Source organism: Pituophis catenifer, unplaced genomic scaffold, assembly GCF_029215685.1.
Source record: "Pituophis catenifer annectens isolate HBS135680 unplaced genomic scaffold, rPitCat1.0.hap2 SCAF_2, whole genome shotgun sequence".
In the NCBI taxonomy this organism is placed as follows: domain Eukaryota; kingdom Metazoa; phylum Chordata; class Lepidosauria; order Squamata; family Colubridae; genus Pituophis; species Pituophis catenifer.
The window spans coordinates 28,682,457-28,694,284 of record NW_027256882.1 but is presented as its reverse complement, the minus strand read 5'-3'; the positions used below and the strand labels follow the sequence as shown (position 1 = coordinate 28,694,284).

The following is an 11,828-nucleotide window of genomic DNA, read 5'->3' as shown; positions in this document are numbered from 1 at the left end:
TAAAAGCAGCTGGACTGCCTTATTAGTCAAATATATCTTCTGATAAGGCTCAGCTGTCATCCAGCAGAAAAGTTAAGAGTAGAGTTTGGTGAATAGAACTGAGCAATTAGTTCATGGATGTCCCCCTAATCACTTGACCTATGGCCCTGTGTCCAACTCTCTGATTCTATACATCTTCTTAACAGAATCAAATGTGAACATCTGGACGGATACAGGGGATGCAAAAAGTTATTTATTGTTTAAAAGTATAGTCATAATTTCTGCATTTACACATTACAGCTTTTAAAGAACTGTTGTAAAACATGAAGTGATGGGTTAGTTAAGGTATAATGGTTAAATCATGAAGTAGTGAAAATGTATAGCCAAAATAATTGTATTAAGTAGCATGTAATGGTTTGATAATTAGTAAAGTGTAATGTAAGTGAAATGTATTTTTAATGTAACCATATATGGAAGCCGGAAAAGGCTCATGGGACTCTTTGTCTTGAAAACATATTTAAGTAATAGAAAAATGACCAATCTTCATTCAGGTTGCAACTTTCAAACAAAGCCCTGAATCTTTGCGCAAAATAAACAGATCTGTCTGACCCAGGAATGTGCTTCAGTTCTTTATTTCTACAACATATTATATGGGAGCACCATCTGGCCAGACAGCCAACTTCACTTATGTTGGCCAGGGCTGCATCCAAGAGCACTACATCTCTTCATTCCTGATTTTGCTAACTAAATGCCATGTGCTTTTGTAAATTGGTCTGCATGGAAGTCTCCATTAGGTCACATAGAGCGAAAAATATGCAGCAGGCTCTAGAAAATAGAATCTAAAAAAGAAGGAGTGATAGTCTGTATTTGGTAGAAATGTTTCCAAAAAAAGATTCCTAAAAAAAATAAAAGTCAAAATAGAATAGCCAATCAAACCACATGGCTAACTGATCACCAGGCTAAACTTTTTAGAAGGACACCCTACAATGCCATTTTAATACAGATTTAATAAGATATGGATGATGATGATGATGATGATGATAGCAATATTCCAGTATTTGAATGGATGCCACAAAGAGCAGGGGGTCAACTTATTTACCAAAGCCAGAGAAGGCAAGGGAAGAAACAATGGATGGAAAATGAGAAGAAACCTGGAATTGAGGTAAAACTTCCTAACAGTAAGGACAATTAACTAGTGGAACCAACTGGCTTCAGAAGTTGTGGGTGCTTCACCACTGGAGGTTTTTAAGAAGCGACTAGAAAGTCACTTCTCTGTAATGGTATAAGGCAGTGTTTCCCAAACTTGGGAACTTCAAGATGTATGGACTTCAACTCCCAAAATCCCACAGCCAGCCATGCTGGATGGGGAATTCTGGGAGTTGACGTCCACACTTCTTAAAGTTCCCAAGTTTGGGAAACACTGGTATAAGGTTCTCTGTTGAGCAGCAGGTTGGACTAGAAACCTCCAAGATCCCTTCCAGTTCTATTCTATTCTGATGATATTGGCTCTGAACTCTGTTGTATGAAGGAATTTGGAATAAAATAACCCCAAAATTGTATTGATTTCCTTTTCATTCAGGAACACATAATGGCATACAAAGCACAGGGTATCATGCTTTAATTTACAGGGTAAATGTCCCCCAGACAGCCTACCTACCTATCGTGACATACACTTTGCTTCTCAATATTCCATAGTTTATGGAAGGTGTCCTTATGTCTGACCTACTGCTAAATTATAACACTAATTTATGACCTAACCCTAACTCTTTTCTTTCTTTCGTTTTTGTTTTTGCTGGATGGGGGCTTTTCATCCAGCATCCTTGAGCCTTACACCAGATGTTTGGTTTTGGTGCCTTTTAAGTTAGGCAAGCCATTTCCTTTGCTGCTTTTAGACCTAGGCCTGATAGGATTGTCCAAAAGTTGCACAGATGGTTTCACACTTTAAAGCAGAACTGGAACTGAGTATTTATTGGTCTCTAACCTGGTGCCTTCACCACTACACCAACCTGGATCTTTTTACTCACAAAATCTACTCATTGAACTGGTAGGGCTCCTCTCTGGTGTGAGTCCATCCATGAAAAACCAGGAAGCTCTTCTGACCAAAGCTTTTGTTTGCTTTGGGAGCACTGATATGGCTTTCCTCCAGTGTCGATCCTCTCGGGCATAATCAGTTGTGATCTACAATATCTGGGTTTTTCCCGCAATAGTCAGATCTGTAGATCTTTTCCACCACTGATATTCTTGGATTAACAAGGATATCAAAAATACTCTGAATTACTTCTTGGATGGACTTTGATTCAAGCTACTGTTTCCTTCCTCACAGAATGAGACCTGAATTATTGTCTGCCTTATGTGGCTGTCCAAGCGACCTTTTCCTTCCCACTAACTTCCAGCTATTTCCCCTTTTTTTTGAACTAGGAATTGATCTCCCTTGATATTTTGATGTTTCTTCCACAAACTCTATTTTGTCCAGCTCAGAACTCTTTTCTTAGTTTTTTTCTCCTTGTCTGTTACCTGCTGGGGAAGAAGAGTTTTGGGGTTTTCCAGAGGAACTAGTAACGTTTTGATTGCTGCCTTGGTTTCCTGGGCATTTTAAGGCTGCTTGTGATTCTCAGTTCTCCACAGTGCTCTCACTGGCATTCTTTTGCCTGCAAGATTCACATAAAAGGGTTAGTTTAATTATGGTTTATAAAATGGCTACACAACATTTCAAAAAATATAAGAGCCAAAAGCATGTATATTACAGTAAAACATATCAAAGATGCCAAAATGCTAATTTAACCCCTTACATTCAAATACCCATTCAATTGGGAAATTTACTTACTGACTTGGATAAATCACAAATTCATAGAACTGCAAAGAGTTAAATATATCTGGATTCTGGAAGTGCTGGGGACAGATCATACATATATACATATATGTGGATAAACTCACACTTTTCGACCTAAATGTAGAGGGGTGGGGGTGGGGGTAGATGGGTGGGTGGATTAATTGATGAAATGATCTCAAGAGCCTCGGTAAGATTGAAAGGACCATGCTTGCCCATGGAAGTCCACCATTCCAAATAAGAAATAGGCAAGAAATACTGTCCACAATCACACTGATGACAACCCAATTCAGGTAGTCCTCACTTACCTCACTGGGACCAGCAAGTCCATTCCTAAATGGCATAGTCATTAACTATGATATCACATAACTATGCCAACTTACAACAACTGTTCTGGCTGTGGTCATTAAGTGAATCACTGTGGTCTCCTCAGTGCAGTGTAAACATGGCTGTGACTTGCAGCTTCCTGTCAATTTCCAATTCATTTTGTATGTTAGAAGTCAGTTGTGAATGTAGCTTTGAAGACTGAGTGATAAGTCATAAGGTAGGTCTACCTATAAAACAGGACATCACAAATGGGCTCAATAATGACTTATTTAAAAAGTTGTGGGTTAAGCACAGTTGTGCCATGTTAGTCTATGGATGGTACACCACCAGAAAATCCTGTGTTTGTTTGCTAGATATAGAAGTAAAAACAAAATTCCTGAAGACAGCACTGGCAGATCAGTTCCAAATTGTTGCCAAGAAACGAACATGCCCATAAAATTACAAGGAGTCAGCCTTAACATGAAGGAGACCTTTTAAAACTCCCAACACAAAGAAAAACTCAAGCACTAGTTTTAAAGTATGCATCATCTGTGGAATACAATCTGGGGAGGGAAGGAATATGTAGCAGCTGACAAGTTTCAGCCTCGTTGCGTCTCCGTTTTTACACCCTGGGGAAACCCAAACAGTCCTACTTGCTTTCTGGCTCTCCACCACCTTTCAGCTGCTGCTTCTACCCTGGGAAGACCAGGAGGCCTCCCTTCCTACCTCACTACATCGCAGCGGAGAGCCAGAAGAGGAAGCTCTCCTGCTGTTCTCCTTTTCTCCTCCAAATCCTCTCTTGGAATCAACTGTTCAAATGTTTAAACTCTTTTTTTTTGAGGCCAACTCTTTTGGCCTCAATTACCAATGTTTTCCTGTACTCTGGTCTACAGTTTTCTATTGTGGCCATTGCTTATCTATAGTGTGCCATTTAATGACATTAAGCTGAAAACCATGTAGTTCCATCTCTACCTAAGGCAGCTGCAAGATTTTTTCATTGATTGTGCACCATCTAGTCATTTTTCACTCCAGTTATCCCATCAATAGAATTTCTCCATGATGATTGTTCCTAACTTATTTGTTTAGGCCTCCCAAGGATTCACTCATCAGCACAGAAAAAGAGCAAGAAGCTCCTCATGCAAGAAGCGAAGACCACATCAAGGGAAAGAAGGGGGGAGCACTATATGCATACAGCAGTCAAAGCACACCTCCTTTAAGGATTGGTGAAGATTGTTCCAGCCACTCATTTATTTTTTTTTAAATTTGATTTATATGCCACCCTTCTCTGGAGACTCAGGGCGGCTTACAATGCGCTAACAATGCGTTAAGCAACAGCCTTCATACTTTTGTATATTTATACAAAGTCAGCTTATTGCCCCCACAAACTGGGTCCTCAATTTACGTACCTTAGAAAGGATGGAAGGCTGAGTCAACCTTGAGCCTTGAAGAGATTCGAACCAGCAGTAATTGCAGGCAGCTGTGTTAATAACAGGGTGCTTAGACCACTGTACTATCAAGGCTCTTTTTTTGTTGTGGGGTGTGCGCGCACAGAACAACAAATGAACACTTAGTTTTGCAAGAGACAGAAACCTGAAGATGGAAGCTTGACTGTACTTAGCTTTTCAACATTAACCAGTTTCTGGGCCTTAAAAGCTCATCAAGCACTTATTTGTGTGCAGAGTCCCTAAATTATTGCTAGCTTGATTCCATTAATAGAATAAAGGAACATGCAACATTAATTCCCCATCTGTATTATTGGGGAGTGAATCTCGCTAGAGCAGTCTTCCAATTTCCAGAGTAAGAAATCAGACCTGAGTATTCCTGAGCAGAATATTTGGAGGGTGTTAGTTTGCAGATTGAAAGCCTATCAATAGATTCCTGCACTTTTGTAGGGGTTTGGCTCTCAGTAAAGATTATCTCTCTAGATCTTAAACTTTTATGACTGATTTCCTGTGGTTCCCAAGGATTTAGGACCTAGCATAGTGTGAAGCAGTACTATTACCTCTTGTTCTCTTGACACAACCCCTGAAGAATCAAGAGGGGGGCATAGGCATCTCCAAATACTCTAAAGTCCCACACTCCGGAGCAGCTTTCAGACTGATCAGCCAAGTTCTTCTTGTTAAAAAAATTCACCACCAGGCGTTTTGAGATATTTGTGTCTACCCACTGCCTCCATCATGGAGACCTCAGAGATGCAAAATGCAGAAGAGAGAGATTACAAGTTAACAATTGTAGTGCATTAAAAACCCACTGTATGTGTGGAGTCCTCACCACTGAGCAAGAGTTGGGAAATGAGCTTTACATTACCTATTACATTCATTCATTATTAAACTTTCACAGTTTGAGGCAAATCTGAGCATCTTGCCTTGCCCTAATGTTCATAGCAACACTGACAATAACCATTTTTACATGTTAAAAGCTACTGATAAAGGTAACATGATGCATTTTTTTAAAAAAGAACATTTTCTACTGTACATTTTTTCCCCTCATGTTAAGGTAGCCAAACACAGAGTTTTGTCCATCTTCTGTGCAACAGTGCAAACTGTGGCAAAATAGCAGCCGCTTCCACAAGTCCACTGCGTGACCCAGGGACAAATCCAGGGCCCACTGAAAATGATAGCTGCTTCCATGACACAGTCATATGTCCCAGGGATGTGTGTCCTCCCCTCCTTCCCCAACATGAGGATCAGAGATCTTCCAAAGGTAAGGAGGTGGAGGGTATGAGGTCTGGAGGGATAGAGTCAGGCTTAAGGAGATCCTTGGGGAAAGGAGAGGCCTGTGGAGACCCTGGGGAGGAGGGAAAGGAGTGGGAGGACCACGTGGAGGAGTGAAGGGCCGAGGGGACACAAGGGATAGGAAACAGAGCACAGGGAGTCTTGGAGGGTTGGGAAGGTTTAGGGATGCCTATGGCAGGCAAGCATCATGATGCTGAGCTAGGCTTCCAACAGTTTTCCCCTGCATCGAGGTAGCCAGTGTTCTGCTTAGTGACTTGCACATTCAATTAATAGCTGCCTCGGGCAGTTAAGAAAAGCAGTCTCACTTAACGGCCATTGCAACATGCAATCATAATTGCAAGTCCCATAATAGTTGTATCTTGAGGACTACTTCTATGCTGGCTAGGGAATTCTGGGGTTAAAATCTGGGTGAAACCAAGTTAGAAGATTGAAACTCCACATGTGGGTCCATAATGAAAATACAAAAGCTCCATCCAAAAATCCTTTTTGAGGAATTCTACTTCTTCTGCAAAAGGAAATAGCCAGAAGATTCTCCTGATAACCAGAATCTGGTAGTTAGCCATTTTCCGCTTTCTTTTTCTCTCCACCTACAAGTTTAATCCTGAGAAAAGTTTGAGTAAAAAGAATCAGGCCAGAATTCAAATAGTCAATTTCTCACCTACACTTTCAATGGGAGATCAGAAATGAAATTCAGGACTTCTCTAAACTCACCTACTTTTTCCCATATGGATTTCCTTGTGTGCAATAAGGGATGGTTCATGCTTGAAGTGAAAATTCTGTAAAAGTTGGACCATAAGAAAGGCTGAGCGCCAAAGAATTGAGACCTTTGAACTATGGTGCTGGAGAAGACTCCTGCAAGTCCCTTGGGCTGCAAGGCGATCAAACTGGTCAGTCATAGAGGAGAGCAACCCTGACTGCTCTTTAGAAGGCCAGATCCTGAACATGAAACTCAGATACTTTGGCCACCTAATGAGAAGGAAGGGCTCCCTGAAGAAGAGCCTAATGCTGGGAAAGAAGGGGACAATAAAGAACGAGGGGGCTGGATGGAGTCACTAAAACAGTAGGCATGAGCTTAAATGGACTCCAGAGGATGGTAGAGGACTGGAAGGCCTGGAGGAATGTTATGCATGGGATCGCAATGGGTCGGACATGACATCGCAACGAACAACAAAAACATGCTTGAAGTAATGTCTACAGACTGGACATTAGAAAGATTTTTCCATGGAGTGAGTCCTCTGGTGTATTAGCAGGTAGGAATTCTGATTAAAACTTTTCCCACAGTCAAGACATTCAAAAGATTGGTCTCCTGTGTGAGTACCCTGGTGATAGATGAGGTGGGAATTTCGACTGAAACTTCTCCCACAGTCAAGACATACAAAAGGTTTCTCTCCTGTGTGAGTACTCTGGTGGTTGATGAGGTGGGAATTCTGACTGAAACTTTTGCCACAATCAGGACATTCAAAGGGTTTGTCTCCTGTGTGAGTCCTCTGGTGTCTCAAGAGGTGGGAATTCTGACTGAAACCTTTTCCACAGTCAGGACATTTAAAGCGTTTCTCTCCTGTGTGAGTTCTCTGGTGTCTCATGAGGTGGAAATTTCTAATGAAACTTTCCCCACAATCTGGACATTCAAAGGGTTTCTCTCCTGTGTGAGTCCTCTGGTGATCCATGAGATAGGAATTTCGACTGAAACTTTTCCCACAATCTGAACATTCAAAGGGTTTCTCTCCTGTTTGAGTCCTCTGATGTATTTCGAGATAGGAATCTTCACTGAAACTTTTCCCACAATCAGAACATTCAAAGGGTTTCCCTCCTGTGTGAGTCCTCTGGTGTCTCATGAGGTGAGAATTTGTAATGAAACATTTCCCACAATCAGAACATTCAAAGGGTTTCCCTCCTGTGTGAGTCCTCTGGTGTCTCATGAGGTGGGAATTTGTAATGAAACATTTCCCACAATCATGACATTCAAAGGGTTTCTCTCCTGTGTGAGTCCTCTGGTGTCTCACGAGGTGGGAATTCTGACTAAAACCTTTTCCACAATCAGGACATTCAAAAGGTTTTTCTCCTGTGTGAGTCCTCTGGTGGTTTATGAGATGGGAATTTTGACTAAAACCTTTTCCACAGTCAGGACATTCAAAAGGTTTTTCTCCTGTGTGAGTCCTCTGGTGGTTCATGAGGTGGGAATTCTGACTAAAACCTTTTCCACAGTCAGAACATTCAAATGGTTTCTCTCCTGTGTGAGTCCTCTGGTGTCTCATGAGTTCGCAATTCTGATTGAAACCTTTTCCACAGTCAGGACATTCAAATGGTTTCTCTCCTGTGTGAGTCCTCTGGTGTCTCATGAGGTGGGAATTTCTAATGAAACTTTCCCCACAATCTGGACATTCAAAGGGTTTCTCTCCAGTATGAGTCCTCTGGTGGTTCATGAGTTGGGAATTTTGACTGTAAGTTTTCCCACAATCGGGACATTGAAAGGGTTTCTCTCCTGTGTGAGTCCTCTGGTGTGTCACCAGGCTGGAATTATCTCTAAAACGTTTCCCACAGATAAGACATTGAAAAGGTTTCTCTCCTGTGTGAATCCTCTGGTGTCTCATGAGGTTGGAATTTGTAATGAAACATTTCCCACAATCAAGACATTGAAAGGGTTTCTCTCCTGTGTGAATCCTCTGGTGTCTCACCAGCATGGAATTATCACTAAAACATTTCCCACAGATAGGACAATCAAAGGGTTTCTCTCTTTTGTGAATCCTCTGGTGTATCATCAAGTGGGAATTTCTAATGAAACGTTTCCCACAACCTCGACACTTATAGGGTTTCTCCATGGAGTGAATCTTCTGATGTATTTACCAGGCTGGAATTATGACTGGAACTTCTCCCACAGTCAGGACATTGAAAGGGTTTTTCTCCTTTGGGATTCCTCAAGTGCAGGCCAGTCAAAACCGCAGCCTACTGGCTAGATGCGTCACACACTGGCCACGCCCATGCCCATTTTAGCAGAGAGGAAAAGTCACGATACATCAAGTGACGCTGCTGTGATGACGCACAGTCGTCCCACAGTCAGGACATTCAAAGGGTTTCACTGCTGTGTGAGTCTTGGGTGCTTCATCAGATTGGAATTCTCACTGAGACCTTGCCCACAGAAAGGATATTCAAATGGTTTTTTTCCTGTGTATAAGTCCTTTAGTGCCTCATGACCTGGCAATTTCTAATGAAACTTTCACACAATCTACACGGTCATGCGTTTTCTCCCTATAGCGAGTCCTCTGATGTATCACCATGTTGCCATGCTCACTAAAGCATTTATTGCATTGGGAGCACTTTTATGACTTCCCTCTTGTGTGGTTGCTTCCACAAGGGAGTTGTTCTGACTAGTTTTTGCTACATTGAGATAATGTGTATGGCTTTTCTCCTGTCTAGCTCCTTGTTGCATAATCAGCTGTGATTTGGAATCTGTGCTTTTCCCACAATAGGCAAATCTATGGAGCTTTTCCACAGCTGATATTCTTGAGGAGGTCAAAAATATGGATAATGCCTTGTTTAATGGTGCTTTCATTCAAGCCATTTTCTTCCTGACAGGGTGTGGCTATATTCATCTCTGTTCTACGTGACTTTCCTTATTGACCTTTTCCTCCCCACTGATTTCCAGATATTTACCATTTTTGCTGATTGAAAAATAATCTCCTTTCACTTTTCATGTAATGTATCCTTGAGTTCTGCATAATCTGCTTATTCCATCTTGAAACCTTTCTCGATTTTCTCTCTTTTGTCTAACAGCTGCTGAAGGAGAAGGAGAATAGTGTGTTTTTCTGAAGGAAATAGAAAATATTTTGATTTCTGGCTTGATTTTTTTCTCTTTTCAACATTGCTTGTTATTGACAAGTGTCCGGAGTGCTCTTATTGCCATCCTCTTTGTCTGTAAGATTCAAAGAAAAGTTTAATTTTAATTGTTTATAAAATGGTTAGAGATGATGTGAAAAAGGAAAAAATAACATATTACAATGAAAAAGCAAACATGCCCCAATGCATGAATAGTCTCTTATCTTATTTATGATTCATTTGACACATGGAATACTACTGAGGTCCATGTTCAAATAAGCATTCAAACAAATTCAGTTGTTTAGTTGGGTCAATCATAAATTCTTAGCAATGCAAAGGACTATCATCAATTATATCTTGAAGTGCTGGGGATAGATTTTATCATTGCAGACATCCCTACAGAGAGAAATACAGATATACATGGAGAATATTTCAAGCCTGATAAAATGTCCCAAAATGGTTACAGTCAAATCTTCTGAGCTAAATTTAGAGATGTTGAGGCTTTAATTGATGAAATTATGCTGAAAGCCTGCTGCCAGCATACCAATGGTTGGTTTCAAATTTTTTTACTACCGGTTCAGTTGGTGTGGATTGGTGGGTGTGGCTTGGTGAGCGTGGCAGGGGAAGGATACTGTAAAATCTCCATTCCCTCCCCACTCCAGGGGAAGGTCACTGCAAAATCCCCATTTCCTCCTGATCAGCTAGGACTCAGGAGGCAGAGAATAGATGGGGGCGAAGAGGTGATATTTACCAGTTCTCCTAACTCAGGGGTTGGCAAACTTAAACACTCAAAGAGCCACTTGGACCCGTTTCCCACAGAAAAAAAACACACCGGAGCCACAAAACCTGGCTGGGCGTGGCCAACTCGATGTCACTCACTCACCCAGTCACATGACCCTCCTAGACATGCCTAGCCAGCCACAAAACCATTTTGTCTCTCTTCCCCTCTTCCTATCTCCCCCTCTCTCCCTCCATGTCTCTCTCCCTCTGTATCTCTCCCTCTCTTCCCTTCTCTCACCCCTCTCTATATATCACTCTGTATGTGTCTCTATGTCTCTCTCTCTCCCCCCATCTCTCTCTCTCTCTGTCTCTCCCCCTCCCTTCGGGTGACCGTCCTCCTCCTCCCCCTCCTCTTGTGATGTTCTGGATGGCTGTGGCTGAGCCAGGAGCTTGTGCATGGGTGGGGAGACCTTTCCCAAACGAGCACCAAAGCACAGCAAAGGCACCTGCGGGGTGAGCAGCTGCTCAATTAGGAGGGTCTTAACAGGATGGGACAGGGAGTTCCTCCTGCGGCGTCATTCTAATCCGCTTCGCTAAACTTCCGGTTTCACAGTTCGGCTTCTTGGCGGAGGAGGTTAGCTGTAGTAGACGCTTTCTTGGTAGCCTTATTCCGTCTCTTCTTTCTCCACCTCCGTACCTGGGCAAGAGCCCGGCGTTTGGGTGAGCAGGAGGGGTCTCGTTACTCCACCGTGCCACTTCTCACAGGAGCTCTTCAGAGCGCATGCTCCCGGCTGTGGCTGAGCCAGGAGCATGTGCACATGTGGGGAGACCCTCCTTAAGCAAACCGTTGCCCACCCTGCGCACACCTTTCCTGAGCTTCGGCGCTCGCTTGAGGAGGGTCTCCCTGCGCGTGCGTACACTCCTGGCTCAGCCACAGCTGGCCAGGGCATCACGAGTGTGGAAGAGCCACACTCAAGAAGCCAAAGAGCCGCATGTGGCTCGCGAGCCATGGTTTGCCGACCACTGTCCTAACGACTCAAAATTTCTGCTACCGGTTCTCCAGAACTGCTCAGAACCTGCTGAAACCCACCTCTGCAGCATACCCAACAATTTTGCTTGTCAGAAGCTAGCTGGGGAGGTCACAAATTGGGATCATGAGTGTGGGATGTTGCTGCCATCATAATTGCGCAACTATTGGCAGAACCCGAGTTGGTGTAACTCCTTTTCCTGCACCTTCAAAATCACACTCACTGCTGACATGCGGTCACTAAACAAGTGCTAGGATTACCACAAATTTTGTGGACCAGGTGCACATCTGCTTCTACTGTGCCATAGTAACTTTGAAGCTCAGGGAAGAAGTGGTAAGTGAGGACTACCTGTGCAACCAAAGATACCAAAAGGTCCTCAATAGCTATTTTTTAGAAAGTGCTGGATTAAGCACCTGGTTA

At 42.7% G+C, this 11,828-nt stretch overlaps 1 protein-coding gene across 1 annotated transcript; it reads right to left on the bottom strand.

The window, feature by feature from the left end:
- Positions 1 to 7,052: 7,052 nt before the first annotated feature.
- On the bottom strand, positions 7,053 to 8,666 carry LOC139310048 (zinc finger protein 84-like). Its single transcript, XM_070934213.1, has one exon. It carries the CDS (start codon positions 8,664 to 8,666, stop codon positions 7,053 to 7,055), a length of 1,614 nt encoding a protein of 537 aa, XP_070790314.1.
- Between the last annotated feature and the right edge of the window lie 3,162 nt (positions 8,667 to 11,828).

Bases quoted from the DNA above. Each gene is read 5' to 3' on its own strand.
- LOC139310048 (XM_070934213.1), bottom strand. From the start codon at position 8,666: ATGGAGAAACCCTATAAGTGTCGAGGTTGTGGGAAACGTTTCATTAGA.